General features: G+C 50.0%; 5 protein-coding genes across 5 annotated transcripts; 2 read left to right on the top strand and 3 right to left on the bottom strand.

The window, feature by feature from the left end:
• Positions 1-363: 363 nt before the first annotated feature.
• PFICI_13593 (uncharacterized protein) lies at positions 364-2,299 on the bottom strand (the record flags this gene model as incomplete). Its single annotated transcript, XM_007842174.1, has 2 exons — positions 364-1,965; positions 2,162-2,299. The coding sequence occupies 2 exons, from the start codon at positions 2,297-2,299 to the stop codon at positions 364-366; spliced, it is 1,740 nt and encodes a 579-aa protein (XP_007840365.1).
• Positions 2,300-3,751: 1,452 nt separating this feature from the next.
• Positions 3,752-5,602, top strand: PFICI_13592 (uncharacterized protein; the record flags this gene model as incomplete). The annotated part of the gene is made up of 4 exons (XM_007842173.1): positions 3,752-4,223; positions 4,322-4,608; positions 4,680-4,801; positions 4,873-5,602. 4 exons carry the CDS (start codon positions 3,752-3,754, stop codon positions 5,600-5,602), a joined length of 1,611 nt encoding a protein of 536 aa, XP_007840364.1.
• A 183-nt stretch (positions 5,603-5,785) lies between these two features.
• Positions 5,786-10,899, bottom strand: PFICI_13591 (uncharacterized protein; the record flags this gene model as incomplete). The annotated part of the gene is made up of 14 exons (XM_007842172.1): positions 5,786-6,008; positions 6,063-7,140; positions 7,199-7,263; positions 7,324-7,374; positions 7,426-7,497; positions 7,561-7,684; positions 7,761-8,132; positions 8,183-8,345; positions 8,401-9,146; positions 9,208-9,441; positions 9,496-9,775; positions 9,832-10,036; positions 10,088-10,632; positions 10,681-10,899. The coding sequence occupies 14 exons, from the start codon at positions 10,897-10,899 to the stop codon at positions 5,786-5,788; spliced, it is 4,377 nt and encodes a 1,458-aa protein (XP_007840363.1).
• A 1,036-nt stretch (positions 10,900-11,935) lies between these two features.
• On the top strand, positions 11,936-14,020 carry PFICI_13590 (uncharacterized protein; the record flags this gene model as incomplete). The annotated part of the gene is made up of 1 exon (XM_007842171.1): positions 11,936-14,020. One exon carries the CDS (start codon positions 11,936-11,938, stop codon positions 14,018-14,020), a length of 2,085 nt encoding a protein of 694 aa, XP_007840362.1.
• Positions 14,021-15,497: 1,477 nt separating this feature from the next.
• Positions 15,498-17,108, bottom strand: PFICI_13589 (uncharacterized protein; the record flags this gene model as incomplete). Its single annotated transcript, XM_007842170.1, has 1 exon — positions 15,498-17,108. The coding sequence occupies one exon, from the start codon at positions 17,106-17,108 to the stop codon at positions 15,498-15,500; it is 1,611 nt and encodes a 536-aa protein (XP_007840361.1).
• Positions 17,109-19,193: the final 2,085 nt, after the last annotated feature.

Raw genomic sequence — 19,193 nt, 5'->3', positions numbered from 1 at the left:
GCAGGCAGATCATTTCCCTGAACGTGGACCTCCACAAGCGTGTTCTATTGTAGATCTAACATTTGGCATGAGTAACTCAAATTTCAGCTCCCAGAACCTCACTTTCTAAACTACTTCACACCTGATGTACAACGTCTTTATGCAAGTAGTAAGTTATCAAAGTGCCAGACTTTCCAGTAGCGAGACACTGAATACAATCTGGGTCTACAAGAATAGCAGTGTAGGTGAACAGCTTGTTGTAGTGGTCAGCAAATATCATAATTTGAGGCTTACTATGGATTTTATAATTTTCTAGAAATATTCGTATCTTCATAAAGCAATTGCGAAGGCGCTAGTATCAGTTACACGAATGAACTTGGGCAACTAAGCATACAAATCCTTGTGTGCAGCCTTGATTATATCAGCGCCCTTCTCACCAACCATGTACACGGAGTTCTGGATACGGCAGTCTGGAATGACCGGAATGACTGAAGCGTCAATCACGCGCAAGTTGCTGACGCCATGGACCCTGAGAGCCGGATCGACTACACCCTGCTCAATGCTCTTGGACAGACGTGCAGTGCCGCATGGGTGAAAGGCAGTTTGGCAGCGATCTAGCACGGCACGTCTCATGGCGACATCGTCATCGAGCGGCATCTCCCACGGGTACTCGGCGACAACAAGGTCCTTGAACCCTTCGCTCTTGGTGAGCAAGTCGTAGCTGAACCGGATACCCTCGCGCATGGCGATTATGTCGAGCTCGTCGGAGAAGAAGTTGAGGTTGATATTGGGCTGCACGAGCGGGTCGGCGCTGTTGAGCGTGACCTCGCCGGGCTCGGAGACGGGGCGCACCAGGTCGACAATGACGGTCGTGTAGCAGCCCTCCTTGGGCACGGGGTAGTGCCACTGGAACGCGCTGCCAAACATGCCGACAAAGTCGAGCTCAAAGTGCGGCTGGCCGTCGGGGCAGAAGGGATCGCGTCCGCCATTGGCCGCTTTGCGCTTGCGGTACTCGGGGTCCTTTTCGAAGTAGTTGTCGATCCGGGGGAATCCCACGAGCTCCAGGAGACCGGACGCGACGGGGCCGGAGTGATCCTTGCTGTATTTCTCCACAGACTGGGTATGCAAATTTGTCTTGTGGATCAAGTAGTTATCCATGGTGATGTTGTCCTTGACACGTAGGACAAAGGGCACGCCTGGGTGATCAAGGAGATGCTGGCCGACATGGGGGTTGTCGACCAGGACTTTAATGCCATGCTTTTGCAACTCCTTGGAGGGACCGATTCCGCTGAGCATGAGTAACTTCGGACTCTCGAATACGCCCTGGGATAGAATGACCTCGCGCTTGGCAAAGAAGCTGTGCTCTTGGCCGGATGCATCAATGACGGTAACACCCTTGCACGATTTGTCGGCAGGGTCAATGATCAGAGTTTTGGATTGCACTTGCGGCATCACCGTAATGTTTGGCTTCCCCTCGAGGAAAAGGTTACTTCCTGACCGCCGGCCTCTGTAGATGGAGTCCATGCAGTGGGTGAGTCCAATCATTTCGCCGTCGTAAATATTCTCCGTGAGTGGCTGTCCCATCGATGTCCACGCCTTGGTGAGGGCAGCGCGGAATGGTGCAAGCTCGTCTAGTAGCTCAGCGTGGGAGACGTGAATAGGACCACCGGATCCAGTCTTTTTCAGTTCTGGGTTGTACAGTTGGGGGTCGTCATGGTAGGTCACGCTCTTCCGTAAGTACGGCACCAAGGGATCCCATGTCCACTCCTTGCCGCCATATTCCTCCCACATGTCGAATGTTGGCTTGCAGCCAGGGACCCAGGTGAAGTAGTTGAGGTTTGAACTGCCTCCAAGTGTCTTGCCCCGAGTGTTTGGCTTTTCGATTCGTTCGTAGTCGTCGCGTTTGACAATGGTTGTCTTGTACGCCCAGTCGTGCTCGCTGCCGCGAAGGTCCATGGCACTGGAGGGCGTTTTGATCATTGAAACCTTGTGAGTCGATTTGTGTTAGCTTCCTATTTTTCTCTGGATCATGAGAACTTCCGATCAAGCTTGCATGCTTGACCAACAAGTAACATGGGTGTTTCCCAAGCCCAAAACGTGGGACCGGGAAACAAATTCTCGACAACATAATGGCCTCGGGAAAACTGAAAAAATGAAAACACCACAGGTTTCTCGTACTCACCTGCTCTGGGTTGCCTATGCCGGCCTCAACGATGAGGATCTTTACATTGGGGTTCTCGGCAAGGCGGCCAGCGACGACATTGCCGGCTGTTCCTCCACCGACCACGATAAAGTCGAAACTGTTGTTGTGGGAAGCCATAATGGTGATCAGCTAAAACTGAATGTAGTAAGTAGTACGAGGTGATTGATTGATCAAGAAGATTGTCCGCAAAGCTGGATTCATGTTCTTCAAGTGATGCGGATTTGTTTGTCCTCTTATACTCGTTGAAGCATTGCCTACTTCGACGGTCACTATGATGTCAATGTGTTATTGTCGAGAGATGTGGATCATGGGCAACTAAAGCAATAGATCATAGATCCACCAGCTGCAACTTGTCGGCGCAAAACACTCATGTGAAGCAACGACATATCATCCTGCTGCATCTGCAACATATTCCTCGTCAACCATCGAGTTCTGATCCAAAGATGGTATGTACTTGCGGCGCATGGACGAATTATCTTGAAGTTTAGCCTCACGCTGGACCTTTCAGCTTTCTTGTGTACAGAATAGTCGTACCGCATACAGAAAGACTTCTAAGCGACCTGATCCAGACTGCATACGATCTTCAGCCTGTGGGACATCAGATAACGGAATACAGTTCATTCATGCGTTTGGTGCCTCGACCGTTGCTGCTGTTCCTGGTGGTAGCGCTGTCCAGTATAGCTAGGGTCATTTCCAAGACTAGGATAGATGACTGCCGTAAAGGAGAGCGCCGTGGTTGATCTTGGCGCGGTATTACCGTAGCAGAGCGGCTGATTGGCTCTTTTCCGACCTGGCGACAACTGCTCACAGCCACAGCTTCATTCACACGTGTTTTCCACCTCTCCAACCCCAGGAGGAGGATAGCATGCATATAGAGCGCATTAGCCCCAGGTGACAGGAAGCCAAATCTGCAATGGCAAGGTGTCTACGAAGAACCTACTATGACTTGCGTGGGGCAGTCTCGAGTTGCACAACGGGCTGACACTAATAGAGCTAAATGAGATGCCGAAGCGCCCCGTCTACCCGTCTGCGGCCGACCTTACTCAGCTTCCCGAAGATGACCGAGCATAATTCTCTGACTTGCTCCGACATACACCCAAGAAACAAGCTTTCATAGCGGGGCTGATCAACCATTGACGACTTTCGGAGTCTTCTGCAGCCATCAGCCATGTGCTTGATCCTGGCCAGGGCCCGCCGTTTTGCGGATAAATATCCTGGCTACTCTTACCAAACCTAGCCCAGACTCTTGACGCCCCTGTCTAGTGCTGCTCCATGCACTGCATGGAAGAACCATGATTTGCCGAATAGTATCACCAAAGGCGGCCTAGTGTCATGCTTTACTTGACCTCATCTTATCCTCCTCGAGAGCATTCTGGAATGTTATGGTGTATTCACCTGTGACCCCGAGCAGCAATTTCTCAAAGCAGATACCAAATCCCGTGTAGGGTGTGAAGCCCTACCAACTGGGTGGTAAGTTCGGAGAAGATACGAGACAAGATCCAATTGTACGATATACACGGGGGACATAGATCGGGATTGGAATCAAGGCGCGTAAACCAGACGTCAATCATGTCCGATCAAGCCGCAGCGGACCGGGATGGCAATGCCCCTGGGAATACCTCGGACACGAGCTTTATGTTTGTGCCACAGAGACTATCGAAACAGGCTCGCAGCCATGCCATGAAGGAGCATTGGAAGCAGAGAAGACGGGATAAACGCAACAGGGAGGAAGCATCAACCAACGGGGAATCAACCTCGTCCAAGGTCCGACGTCTAATATTTCCCAAACTTGCGACTCAGGAATCCACAAACTCCACCACCTCGTCATCACATAGATCCCAGCCCAGCGGCAGCGGCAGCAATAATGTCACCCCACCGGCACCTCAACCACCCACCGCGACACGGCCCCAGCCGGTACTTCCGGGTATTCCTGAACAGGCACTGCGCGGAATGAGCCAAGTGCTTTCATGTGGTCACCTTGACCCCTTTGACGCCTTTCCAATAAAACTTTCCCCAGAGCACCACAAGCTTATACATCACTGTAAGTAGGTGTTTTTTTTTCTTGCTTTTTGCGCTATATATTGGCACATATATGATCTAGAGTCGACAGAAATGATTACTAATTCTTCCTCCTCCAAGTCTTATGCATCCATGCGGCCATGGTCTTTGATGGCAACCCAACCAAGTCTTTTAATCCTTTATTAGACGTCTGGCTGCCATTAGACCTCTCGAATGCCGCTGCGTTCAATGCCCTGATGGCCAATTCGGCTGCCCACCTGAGCATGATGCAGGGCAAAAGATATTCACCCGAATCTCTCCACTTTAAAAACGAGGCCCTCCGGATCATTGGGGAATGGTTGACTGAGTCGAGTGGTGCCCCAAGCGACGAAGTTATTGCTGCAGTGTTAAGGATGATGACATACGAGGTAAAACCACCAGACCTTTACCATCCATTCAAGGGCTAATCGAAGAATTGCGCTGACAATAAATGAGATAGCGACAATGGGGAAGTGAAACAGAATGGCTGACGCATCGTAAAGGCATAGATAGCATGATAGACGCCCGTGGTGGCATAGAGACGTTGCGACATAATTGGCGACTGCAACTAGTGTTTTATCTGTAGGTGTCGTCCTGATTCGTCCCGACTTGACACCGCACCCTTTGAGTCCAACTGTCTAACTTGTTGATAGAATATCGCTCATGTCAAGACCTTCATGGTTCTACAGCTACAATGAAATCGACAATCTATCGTTGAACACAGACTCGGCTCTTGTCCTTGGCAGCGCAACGAATCTTCACAATATTCGCTGTCTATGGCTCCTCTCTATTGTTCAGGATACCCGTACATTCATGGATAGATTCCGAGAGCAATTCAACAATGGCCTTTCGAATCTAAGTGGAATACAGGCTGCTGTACTGCTCATTCAAATGCAAATGCTAGAGCCTGGTCAGGACGAGGGTACAAGCCAACAGACATTAGACCAAGCACGCTCCGAGCACATCCGTCTCTCCTGCCTCTTTTTCATCTGTGTCCTCTTGCAAACCACCGCGCCGACAAACCCTACTGCGAGCAATATGACGGGGAAAGACCTTCTACTTCCACTCTCGGGCGACGAGGCACCATACCGTCTAAACGATTTCCTCCTGGTGCACGATCTTGAGTGGCAGTATTCACTACCAGATCTTCATCGGCTGCTCTTTCAAAATTTTGCCCATAGAAATGCAGAGACGGCTCGCATAGCGGATTATGCAGCACAAATGGCCGACGTCCTCTCCTCGATGAACAGAGAGTCGCGCCGTGGTTTGGAGATTTGTCTGCTGAACATCCTTTTGGATCAACCCGGCCTTGGCCCGCACAACACCTTGTCCATTGGGGATGAAACTCCTGATTCCTTGATGTCAACTTTGCACATTAGTTGAGCTCCATTATATTTCAATGCCGCGCCTGTGGTACCTTGAAGCACTATGGAACGGCACACGCGGAGTGGAAACAATCATCTTGAGCTCAATTGAACTATAAACCATTTCAGGTCATGACACTGCCGCCGTCTGAGCGAAACCGCGTGATTCAGAAGGGAAAAAGCACTAAACACCATGGAATCCTCACGGTCGAGTCGCACTGGATCGGTGAAGACTGGCAAAATGCGAGTCTTGACTCAAAAGACTAGCTGGGGAATCAAACTCCATCAAGTGACCACTGTCGAGCAAAGCGACCTTGTCGTAGCGGCCTATGTGCGTCAGGCGGTGCATAACGGCAAGAACGGTGCAATCTCTGAATACCGTGTCGATAATATCTTGCATAATGGCCTCGGTTTCGCTGTCAACACTGGGGCAATGTTAGCTTTGAAGGGTATTGCAAGCTTGTCTCGAGACAACATACCTGCTGGTAGCCTCGTCGAGGATCAACACCTTGCTGTTTCTGACCATGGCCCGAGCCAGGCACAATAGCTGTTTTTGTCCTGCCGACCATGCGGCCACGTCCAACTCGGCGCCCAGACCGCCTTGCTCGGCCACGATCGGCCAAAGATGCACACGCTCCAATGCCCGCGTGATATCTTCATCGGAAACCTTGCCAAAGGGATCAATGTTGAAGCGAATGGTCCCCGGCAACAAGAAAGGGTCTTGTGGTACCACATTCAGATGAGAGCGTACATCAGTCAATGAGACTGTGGACACGTCGACACCGTCGACCAGTATACGTCCCTCTTGCGACTCAAGCATCTGGAGTAGCGCTAGAATGAGCGATGTCTTACCACTGCCAGAACGTCCGCAGATGGCAATATGCTCTGCTTGCTTGACAGCCATGGAAAGTCCCTTGATCACGGGTTCCGAATCAGGTCCATGGGCAGCTACCAGGCTCCGGAACTCGATGGCACCTTGTCTCGGCCAATCAGAAGCCACGTCAGCCACTGGGCCGTCCCTCTCTTCCGACTCGGTCTCTTCAGCGAACCGCTTGACACGGGCCACGGCTCCAATACTGGACTCCATCATGGTCCACATTTTGATGAGCCGCATAAGCACGGTGCTGAACGTCATGACCATGACGAGCGACACACCGACGTTACCTGCCGTGAACTTGTCTTTCCAGGTCACGATGATAGCAACTAGGATGACGGCCAGCGCAGTCACCAGCATATCCAGAACAAAGCTCAGCCAGTGCTGAATACAAAACTGTAGATAGGCTGGCCGCTGCGACTGGTCAATTAGCTTGTAGTTGCGCTCCTGGTAGATCGACTGCCAGCCAAAGGCGCGGATGGTGGCCGCGCCCGCGACGGACTCGATAAAGTGCGTGTACAACGGGGCCTTGGCCTCGATCTCGAGGAGACGGACCTGTCGCGAGGTTTGCAGATAGAATGACTGCAAGCAGTACAATGCGACCAGGACAAAGGGCACCGTTGCTGCTAGGTACCGAGAGAAGACAACCAAGATGATGGCCTTGGCCGTGGAAGCAAAAGCCGCTATGATGAAGGTCAGGACTTGTTTCTCGAACGGGAGAAGTAATAGAAAAGATCTTACTTGAAATATAATTGACCATTATTATGGGTAGATTCATATCAATTAGTTCCATGTCCTGGCTGAACCTATAAAAAGAAATAAATCGTTAGCGTGACGGAAACGACATATGTAGAGTTCAAATTTACCTATTTGTCAACGTGCCCGTATCCGTTGTGGTAAAGAATCGCAAGGGTGCCCTGTCTCATGGTCAGTAAACCCCGAACGGTCACATATTGAACAAGACATACCTCATAGTAGTGGTGAGTAGATTGGAATGCAGACGGAAGGCAGACATGGAGATGATATCGACAAAGGCAAACCTGGTCAAAATGGGTCAGCGGAAATGATTGACAGTAAGCCAGGGAAGGGAGAACAAGACTCACTTGCAGGCGACGCCAATCATTGCGACGCCCAACAGACAGAGGGCCGTGTAGACTCCCATGTACATGCCGACATTCTTGTTGGGTTCTCCCTCGTTTGCGCCCGACCACCAGTCAAGCCAAACCGCTAAGGAGACACGTTAGTGACCTTGTTGACTGAATGAAGGAAAGAAAATCTCGAGACTGGTGAGGGAATGCCTTACTTCCAAATTCAGTACAAAAGACCCACGCGGCCATGCTGGTGAGGAGGCAAACAATGATGAAGTATCCAGAACTGCTGAAATAGTAGCTGTACACGGACCAATCCCCATTCTTGCGTCGGGCATCGAGAGAATCCTTGTTTTCGACCTCGATGGCGTCGGCGGCTGAGATGAAGGACTCGGCAACAGTGCTACTGACCCGGCTGATCTGTGAATCGTGAGATTCTTTGACACTCGTCGACTCCTGGGCTGGAACGTCGAGGCTCAGGCTGGCAACGTATCCTTTCTGGGACTGGAGCGCCTGGGGGCTGCCCATCTCGACGATTCTACCGTCCTCGAGGGCGACAATGGTATCCGCGAGACTCATTAGCTTATCTGGTGCCAGTCAGTACGAGCATGGTATTGAGATGTCGGGGAAGACCAACGGCTGTGCGTGGCGAGAATGACGGTGATACCACGGCTGCGGAATAGACCAGACGGGCCCAGGAGACGGCGCGAGACATGATCAACGGTATGAGCGTCCATGCCACTAAAGACGTCGTCGAGAATGATGATTTCTTTTCGCGAGTATACGGCACGCGCAAGAGCCTGTCACATGTTGCTTAGCAGCTGTCAAAAGTGCGTCTGTATTGGCTTGACTTACAATTCTCTGCTTTTGTCCACCACTGAGATTGAGTCCCTTGCTTCCGACAACAGTCTTGTCTCCCTTCTCCAAGCTCTGTAGGTCCGAGTCTAGAGCACAGGCCGATTGCACAGTCTTGTACCATGCTGCGTCAAAGTGCGACACACCAATAATGTTGTTGCGAATGCTTGTATTCTCTAGCCATGGCTGTTGCGCGCAGTAGGCAATGGAAGTAGCACTGCGATTGGATGTCCTTCCAAGGCTCGATATTGTTTCACCTAGGATGCTCTCTAGCAACATGGTCTTGCCGCTGCCAACCACGCCGACACAAACGGTGATCGTGCCTGGTAGCACTTTGAGATTGATGTCCTTCAAAAAGTATGATTTGGACTTTTCCCAGGAAAAGTTATTGTTCTGCAGTTCTATGGCATGCTTAGTTGAATCGACGGGCTTATTGGTTGTTGTGCCAGTGAGGAATTGAAGGCTGATGGCGGATCCAGTCCTTTTGGTCAGCTGGCTTGAACTTGTGTCCACGCTTGAATCATCTGCGTAATTGCAGTATTCCTGTATGCGATCAAAGAAGCTAATACATTGTAAAAGCGAGGGCATAAGCTGGATCAACATGAGTACTGGCGTGGTGAGCAAGTTGATGAGAGCGATAGATGTAAAGGCTTGCGCAGTGAACAGTGATCCGCTCTTCCAGTACAGTGATATGATCACGTAGACAGCAAACGTAACCAAAGGGGCCAAGTTTGCCACACAATTTGCTGTGCCACGAAATTAGATGGTGCTTCAAAGCTTGATAGAAACTTCGTGTGTATATCTCACATAAACCAACATTCCAGCTCATAAGTTTGCGATAGACTTCCGATTTCTCAATCTCACTTTTTCGCAGACCTTGAACAATGTCAGTCATGACACTTGAGAGTCCCAGCATCTTGACTGCTTTCATATCGTCCAGCATCGCAGAGGTTATGCGAAGGCGCTCTTGCACCTTCTCAATCCAGTTTCTCTGTGCTGTTTTGGCAGCGGTTGACAATGGCCCGGTGATGGCTACAATGACTACAGATATAAGTTAGAATAAAACTGGGGAAAATAAGGATAGAAAAGCCATACTGATGATGACCGCAACGGGTGCGAGGCAGGCCAAGAAGATTTGCTGCTCCAAAAGCCAAGTCGCTACCCCGACCTCAATGATGGAAGCCCACATTTCGTGGATGGATTGGAGGTTCTGGCCAATGCGCTCAACATCAGTCCCCATCAAGGCAACAGCAGTGTTGGGACCAAGGTCAACCGTCCTTGCTTTCATTGTCTCCTGGTAGATTAGTCCAATAAGACCTCCTTTAACCCTTGTGATGAAGCGAGTCGTCTGATAAGAGGACAATCCTGTGGTGCACTGTATAAAAAGTCAGTATAAAGTGTCATCTGTATTCTGCTCTGATCAGCTCATACCGCGATGCCGAGGAACACTAGGGCCCATGCTCCTATCAAGGCATGACCGTAGCTAGGATCTGGTGAGGCCTCTCCAACGTAAGAGACAGTGACATTGATCAACATAGGTTGTGCGAAAAAGAACACAGACTTGCATAGCCGAGGCGGTATGCCAGACAGAAAGGATGTCAGGTTTTCGCGGAAACATGCTTTCAAAAGACTATGCCTTTTGTAGTGATCATCTGGAAGTGGTCAATAATGATATCTTTTCGGAGACAAATTATACTTGCATTTTGCATAAGTAGAAACCAGTTTCTCATGTAAAATATGACCCTGGAGCCGAGTGTCGATTTTTGGCAAGTCTTCCTGGACAATGACCTTGGAATACCCAGCCCGGAACGTGGCTGCGAGCCAAGCAAAAGCGGTCCGCGTCCAAAATCCGCTGTACTCCTCGGGCGCGCCATATCGTCTTTCCTCCGTGATGATGGTCGACTTCTTCTCCGTCGACTCCAACAAGAAAGTTGCCATGGTCAAAGCAAACGTTAGAGTCAAATTGGCTGCCTCTGCAGGAATGATTCCCACGAGCCACAATGTCCGAACGCGCGCAATATTGAGGATAATTACGACGGATAGGTACAAGCTAAGGAGGGTCGAAGGCCGAAGTGAGCGTTGATGATCGATGTAAGAAAGCCATGCTACACCAGCAGTTGCGATTATCGATAAAACATCAGCAGCTACTGATGCTCTTGTTTGGACCACATTATTCTGAGTTCTCAAAGCAAGAAATGAAACCTGCGTTGTAAAAATGCAAACCAGAGTTGTCTATCGTGTGTGAGTTACAGAATTACGTTAACATGGATATGGACCTACCAGCTTTGCTACGAGTAACTTGGTCCGCACTGAGCAAACGACTGGCGAACGTCTCAAAACCGCAATATGTGTTGGTAAGAGCGATAGGAAGACGGCAGCGGGAAGACAGGCGAAGAAGATATCTTCAAACAGCAGAGTAAAATCAAGGGCGCGACAAGATGTATTGATTCTTGGGCCAAACACTCTGTCGCTGTTGTCTGAGCATAGTGGGGATGCCATTGCTGAAACCTAGGCACGGCAAAGAAGTTAACTTGGACGATGAGCAATTGAACTTTTTGTTCAAGGGCGCTGGGTGCCCTTGAGATTAAATGATGCCCTACTCAAGACTCTTGTGCACACTCGTCAGACTTGAGCAGATCGTAGTCGTAATCAATCTGCCTGTGAGAGACGTGGTATAGTTGGTGCCTGCAAGCAATGATGAGATGAATCATGCATAGGACTCAAGTATTGCAGTCATGAATGCAGATCGCTAGTCAATCTGCATTGTTTTTCCTTTTCAATCGAGTTACCGGCGAGCCAAAAAGGCAAGGCCATGTCGACTGCGATGCAACGGCACAGCAATCGGAGCTCACTATAAAGATGCACAACTCCGTAGGCAGCCATCATACACGCGACACTTTGGTGTGCTTGGTTATCGGGACTAATAAGTGCAAGGCAAGACAAGCCGAATAGGGGCTTGATAAGATCAAGATGGATTGAGCAAGGCCGTAGACAGACTCATCGTGGCTGGCGAATCAATGTTGCAGGCCGAAGCCGAACTCCGAGGCAAGTAAAACTGTCTGGGGATTCCGTAGTTCCAAGGGTCTATGCTGACCCAAAAGATGACCGGCAACCGGGATATAGATCGAGACATCGTATATCGTACTCCGTGCTGGGACCGCAATCATGTGATTGCCTGTTTTTCACGTCCTGCCCGTCGTTCAAGCTTTTTCCCGAGTTGTTTTGGTGTGACTGCTGGGCTGTATGGTTGTACACCCGACATAAAGGTACTGTAGTCGGTCCATTTTAGTGCCCGCACGCCAATAACCACATGTGCAAGCCATACACAACCCAACTCCGTACTGCACTGGGACCTAAGAAAGATCTAATGTGGGGTTACCTGGGGGTTCCACTTTAACTTTTCCAAGATCTCTGGCAGAAACTTTTCACCGCCTGCCTTCCGTCAATAATTTTCTGAATCCAATTCTCAAGCGCAATGGAAGCCACTCTGTAGCATTCACGTCGTGTGTTTACCCTTTGTACCGACTGCGCCGCCATGGATTTGCTCAAGATCTTGTCGCGTGGAACAAAAAAGACCACCAACTCGGTCAGCGCTCCCCCGCCGAGCTCGAAACCCGCGAACCCTCAACTATACCACGATCCTACTCGCGGTTTGAAGAGAAAGCGCAATGAAGAGGCACTAGATGTCGCAACGACGGACGATGCGCACGAGTTCGACTTCTTTGCCGCACCCGATCCTGTCGAAACCAGAGCCAAGGAGACAGAGCAGCCAAAGGCAACCAAGCCGCAGCCAAAGACGGAAGAGGTCCAGCTTCTCGACCAGGATGAAGTGCGCCAAGTTTTACGGTCGCATAGGCTAAAATTCACCCTGCTCTCAAAGCACGAAGAGGCAAAACTCAAGGTCAAAAAGTCCAAGAAGAAGGAACAACCAAAGCCAAAGAGCAAGGACGCCAAATTGTCGCTATACCCCCAACCGTTGACCTCGTTTACCGATCTTCGAAACGCCTACAAGATATCCCCAAGACTAGTCGAGAACCTGGCCAAACAGGGCTTCAGGTTGCCAACTGAGGTTCAGCTTGGTAGTCTACCATTGCTGATTGATCCCAAGACCGCCTTGAAGAACTCTGAGAGCGATAGCGTAAAGCTCGGCGATGATGAAGCAATCAATTTTCTGGCAGTTGCACCTACTGGCAGTGGTAAAACACTTTCCTTCCTGATTCCGACCGTCAATGCCATCCTCAAGAGACGAGCGGGATCCGGAAAGCCAGAGGGTCATGTATTGGAGGCCTTGGTCATAGCGCCAACTCGAGAATTGGCACACCAGATTGTCCGTGAAGGCCAAAAGCTGGCGGCTGGAACAGGCGTCAAGATTGTGGGCTTCAAGAAGGGCATGCGCCTGCCCACGGAGGACGGTGTTGAGAATCTAGACGAGGACAGCAACGAAGATGGGGACGATTCTGCAGCATCCGAGGACGACGAGGAAAGCGACGCAAGTGAAACTCCGAAATCAGATGGCCCAATCACAAAGGCAGACATAATAGTAACAACTCCAATGTTGCTGCTGAACTTTTTGACCAAGAAGGGATCGGCGAGGAAAACACTACCTCACGTGCGGTCTATTATTCTGGACGAAGGTGATGTTCTTCTAGACGAGCTGTTCAGGGACCAGACGATGGGTATCGTTAGCTGCTGCACGAACGAGTCTTTGCGGTTCTCATGTTGGTCAGCTACAATGGGCTCAAATATCGAGGCGCTGTTACTTGAAAAGTTTGGTCAAACAGAGTCGGCATCTGTAGTACCGCTCGTGCGCCTGGTGGTCGGTTTGAAGGATACGGCAGTGCCTAGTGTGAACCATCATCTCATTTACACCGGTGATAACGAGCGAGGCAAACTCTACACCCTTCGTCAATTGCTACACCCCAACTCCAGCAACTCGTCGACAACTATTCCGGAAATGGGGCTCCCCTTTCTTGTATTTGTGCAGACGGTTGAGCGAGCTTCATCTTTGTATGAGGAACTCAAGTTTGAATTCCCTGCCGAGGCTGGCGGCTCCACACGAATTGCCGCGTTGCATTCCAACATGTCCGAGTCCGCAAGATCCAAGATCATTGCTAGGTTCCGGGCTAACGAGATTTGGGTGCTCATCACAACGGATTTGTTGATGCGAGGAATCGACTTTCGTGGCGTTAATGGAGTCATCAACTTTGACTTGCCGACTTCGGCCGCTGCATATGTTCACCGAGTTGGCCGAACCGGTCGTGCCGGCCACGAGGGTGGCGTGGCCGTCACCTTTTACACCAAGGAAGACATTCCATTCCTCAAGAATATTGCCAATGTCATCTCATTGAGTGAGAAACAAGCTGGAAAGGAGGATGGCATACCCAAATGGCTGATGGACGCCCTCCCCAAGGTGCAAAAGGAGGATAAGAAGAAACTGAAAAAGAAGGGTGTAGAGTCTCGTAGAGGCAACAAGGCCGAAATCACCACCAAGAGCGCCTGGGAGAAACGCAGAGAAAACAACCGAAAGGGGGCAATTGCTGGAAGCAAGAAACGCAAGATCGAGAACCGGGGAGATGATAGTGATGGTGGTAACAGCGAATGGGGTGGTTTAGATGGCTAAATGGCGCTAAGTATCTAGATTAGTTGATCATATCTTGAACGACTAACAAGCCAATTAATCATAAATGCCACAACCCGGCCAAATTTCTCTTCCCCCACCAAGATGGAGTGACTCGTATCTTTGTGAAAGGATTTCGAAATAACTGTCCCCTCGACCCGGTCATGGAAAATATGGTAACAATAACTCAAATAGCCATCGGTAATACTTGCTTGGCCCGTGTCTAGTGATACTTTATGTTCTCCACGGACATCGATCAGAATCAATTACAAGGCTAGCATTATTGAAACTATCAAATGCCTCCTACCAGACGAAACTGCCGGGTGTTTCTGTCATGGACAGATATGTTCCAGATAGCCTGGCATATGGTCAACTCACAGTCCCATCCACTAGTCACGTTTGCTCATATGATCAAACTTCTACAAACGCCAAAAAACACCTTGACGACCAAGAACGCAAGAGTGGCCGAAAAAGCCCCGGGTCTTTGGTCCCTCTTTGTACAGGCAATACGCCCATTGGCCAGGCAAATGCAAACGCAAAAACAAAGGGAGTCCTTATGGTTCCAAATAGAAGACAAATTTCCAACGGCATCTGAGCCACGGGAGCCTGCCACCCCCTCCCCTCTACCTTACCTTACGGTCTGGTAGAATGGTTCAGATGGAGCAATTCGTAAAATCCTGGGAAGGAGGATTTTCGGCTTCGAGCCTGATCGAGGCCTATGGGGGACGCCCCATAGGCCTCGACGGGCTCGATGAGCTTTTGCTAATTTCTAAAAATGTGCTTACATCTTTATTATTTTATTATTATTTTTTGAATGTCCATTTCGTCTTGGTTCATGTGTAAAAACGTGTTTCAACCGCAATGTCTTGACAATCCGGGGGTTTGAACCTCGAACCTGGATGTGCCCCCCAACCCCTCCTTGGAGGCCTAGGGCTCCCAGAGTTTAGGCACCTGTAGTGAGCTACCTATAACCGTACTACAATATAGACGTACGCGCCCTTCAGGTGCAACAAGGCCTGGGGTGCAACAAGGCCTGGTCATGTCGAGTAAGCGCCCCAAGATGCGAAGGTCTTGCGCACGTCGTAGAAAGCTCTGCAACTGTTCTGGGCTGTATCAACAACAACAATCCTTATATTCTGTCCATGTTTGGTTTCTCTTCCACTGTATGTCACAGAGTGCCAACGCTTGCAACCGCTCTACGAAACCTCAACAGCCTCCGTACCTGCACTTACATTAGGCCCTATGCCATACTGGATAACACCAGCATTCTCAACAACAACAAACATGACGGAACGCTTAGGGCGCCACAACATCGCAGATCAGCAATTCACCACGGAATTGATTAACACCCTCTTAGATAATCTTGATCTAGCGCAGCAAGAACCCCATCCCTATTTCAGCATCCGAGGCAGCTATCCAGCCCAGCACTCCTTAGATCATGCCCGTCATAATTTTTGGGTCATCCCTTTTCTCGCTGCTCTCACGTCAACGATACCAACAAAGCCTCACTGTCATATACACTAATCGTCACCACACCTTCGACCACTTCAATAGTCGACGTATCGTTTCGGACGTCTTGTACCTCCAAACCGAGACTCTCATATGTCCACTGACTGCCAGCATACGTGATGGTATCTGCCCCGGCTCCGGCACCAGCAGAGCTTCCGAGCCTTTGGACGATCGCTTTCGTTGTGCCTTCGGGCACGCTCAAGTCGATACTCGTGACTGGCCTCTGCGTGCCAGAAGTCGTCTCGTTCCAGTATTGCAGATTCAAAATGGCAACTCTCTTGAGCGATCCTTGTTCAAAGGCGCCGTAAGCAGCCAGATTCGGCTTCTCCTCCCCGTGATCAATCTCCAACTGCTGTACCGTCGTCGAACCCGATGCGCCGATGAAGTCGGCGACAAACGGCTGACTGTAGAAGTTGGCGAATACTTGCGCCTCTAGCCCGGCACTCGCGACGGGGAGCCACATGTCGTAACCGGCATGCATGATTTGTTGGTAATTGATGCGTGCGACACCAATGCTCATGGCGTACAAATAAAAGTCAGCCTGCCAGAGAGCCGAGCCTAGACGTGCTTGATATCCGTAGCTGTTGGTGGCATCGAGCGAGTTGCCCACCTCGGAGAGCACAAACGCAATGTCGGGCTCGTTGGTCCGAAGCCAGTAGATCCGGCGCTGGAATTGATCCAGGTGCGCGTGCGTGGCTGTCATGTTCATTAGCCCGGTGGCGAGTGTCGAGGCGTCGCCCGCATTGTTCTGGTAGTAGTGGTGAGCAACAGTCTTGATGCGATTGTCAGCGTCAATGCCGAGGCCAAAGCAAGTCTCCACGTCGAGAATGTATGCCTCCTTTGCAACGGCAGCACCAAAGTGAGTCGAGACGTCAAAGGCCTGGAGGACGCGGCCGTCTGGCAGGGCAACCGCGTCGGCAATGGCGGCGGCAAACTTGGTGTAGTTGCCCACATAAGTTTCGTTGTTCAGCGTCCCCTGATACGCGGGCGGTTGCAGCGCGATACCATTGGCTCCAGTCATGGTATCGCTGTAGAGATCTGGCTCGTTGCCGATCTCGATGGCTTGGATTTTGTCCCATCCTATGGCATCGACGGCGCTTTGCGTCCAGGCGATGGTCTCGCTGACATTTGTGGTAGCCAAAGGAACTTGAATAATGTACTGCGCATCGGAAAAGCCGCTTGTCAATTCCCAATACGAAGGGCCAATGGTTGTGCCGCCTACGTTCTGGTAGTTATCCTGCTCGGCCTTGGGAAGTGCCGGCGCGGACTGGCGGGGATCAAATCTTCCATAGTCTGCAGAGGTGCCGCCAAGACGAATGATGGGTTTACCGCCCGTCCGAGAGGTAATGGCGTTGATGAGATTCACTGAGAACTGATTAGCATTGCCGTCGACGTCCACGGCGTATTCCTCGAATGATGCCTGCTCAAAAGCGAAGCCACAAAAGTCCGCATCGATAACTTGTGCGTCACTGTTGACGGTAGGCACGCTGATTGTCACATCGGATGAATTGACGTTAGCCACAAATAGTACATATATCCCCGCTCGTAGGAGTTGCTGCCACAAGGAGGAGTGTGACTTCATGATTGCGTCGGGATCGTGCTCGATGGATATTGGGCAAATGCTCGACAGACCTAGATAAACGCATATTGAGAAAAGATGGGCGAGTAAGGACGGTATAAATATCATCATTGAAAGTCGTTCCTTAGACACGGGCTTTGCCAAGCTCAATGCTACAATATCACCCCTATGATCACCTGGTCTGGAACGACTATAGACGAAGCGCTTCGTGTGGAGATACCCCAATTTGTGGGGGGACTGCCCCAGGTACTACAGTCGACTTGTCGCAAAGTATAGAAGGGTAGACCTGACCGAAGTGGCCAGAAAGAGTCTAGCCAAGTCCTTCAATCTTGGCAAAGCTCCATGCCACAGAAAAAGAATCAATATTTCCAGGTTCTGAGAGGAAGAAGATGGAAATTTGTTGTCGTCAAATACATGGATAGTATGGCGTTACCCGGCTGTCGGGCCGTTGAGATGGAGATTGGTTGTACAGAGTAATGCTGCAGATCATCTGACCCCGAATAGGGAAAGCTGGGGATCAGACACCGATCTCAAGTATTAGGGCAGGTTCAACCAAACCATGGTAGCATGGCATGAATAGGTAAATAATGTATGTAGCACGGAGAACAGGACCTGTTTAGAAAGAGTGCGGCAGCACCTACTTCTCGAGTAGTAGCGGTGTTGTGTTGAACTCGAAAGCAATGCATTTCTTAGGTGTACTACCCACACGCATGGCTCCCCAGTTTTAGTTGAAGAAATGCTAGACTTTTAATCATTCCCATTTTGCTTCCATCTTTATAATGGATATTATATGGTATACTCTTCTCCTTTACTTTTTCTTTATAAAAGAAGAGCTTATGCAGACTATCGCAGCATATAAGCGATGCCAATAGCAGTCGATACAGTTGGTGATGGGGAACCGACTCTGGGGCGCAAGGGTTAGTCTAGGTCTAGCCTGCGTGTGAATCAACCCCATGTAGGGTTATTATGTGGGGTCAAGAACAGACATCCAATCAATACCCCCATCATCTATTCGTGAAGCCTATTCTCTTCCGGGTGGCTTCGCAAAGAGGTGTTACAGCAGCGTGAGTGATGCCTTGCTTGAAACCATTAGGTACCACCTCCGGTCTATTTAGAGCAATATAAAGAAGAGTTAGAGACCGAACACTACTTTCGGAGCGGATCGACAGGAAACATTCTAGAAACTGCTAGGACGTGAATCAAAACACAGTAAGGTAATTGACCTCGAAGAATTTTCCAGCTTAAATTATGCATTACATTGGCCACTTCTTAAATTTCGTTGTATATAGACACTATCACGGGGAGTACAGCTTCGATATATTTAATTTCCCATTCAAAGAAAGTTGAAAGCGAGTCACCAAGTACCTAATGGCGCCGAGTTGATACTTGCACAACGTGCATCTGCCTGGGAAGGGATAGCCAGTCAAAACAAGAAACACATCAAGGTCGCGGCCTCGGCCGTCTTTTGAGCCGTCAAGCCAAGAGGCCCACATTGCAGCTTGTGTAAGACTAGGCAGCACGAAAAGTCTTATTTTGATTACATACATTCATTCAGGTCCAATAACACTTGCCTTGCAACATGGAGCGTCCAATACTATGCCCTGTAGTAGAAATGGGAAAGGTCCAACTCCGATTGAGATGGCCAATGAACAGACCATGCCCTTCAAAATGCCGCATTTCAATTAGATCCAACTGTCGTCTCCTGTGTTGGCATTGAATCATATGCGGCTTCTAGAGGTTTGATTGTCGCTTTTTGGCGTAGCCGCTGTCTCTTGAGCCTCTCGGCGACGGCATGATGGCCCCTCCTCCGCGCAAACTGCTCTGCTGTAAGATCTTCCGCTCCCCATCCATCCAAGGATGCCCAACCAGAAGAGACACTGGTTTTGCCCTTTACATCATGCAGCTCATCCGGCCTGAATCGATGTTTGATGCTTATATCTGCTCCAGCCTGTAGTAGCCACTCTACAACAACCAGGTGTCCAGAACCGGCTGCAGCTGTAAGTGCCGTTTTGTCCTCCGGCCACCGTCCTTTTTCATCTACGACTGCTCCAGCATCCAGTAAACGCTCTACGATACGAATATGACCTG

The sequence above is a fragment of the Pestalotiopsis fici genome, assembly GCF_000516985.1.
Source record: "Pestalotiopsis fici W106-1 unplaced genomic scaffold PFICI_Scf_11, whole genome shotgun sequence".
NCBI classification, from domain to species: Eukaryota; Fungi; Ascomycota; class Sordariomycetes; order Amphisphaeriales; family Sporocadaceae; genus Pestalotiopsis; species Pestalotiopsis fici.
The sequence above is the reverse complement of the archived record's forward strand: the minus strand, read 5'-3'. Positions and strand labels throughout refer to the sequence as shown.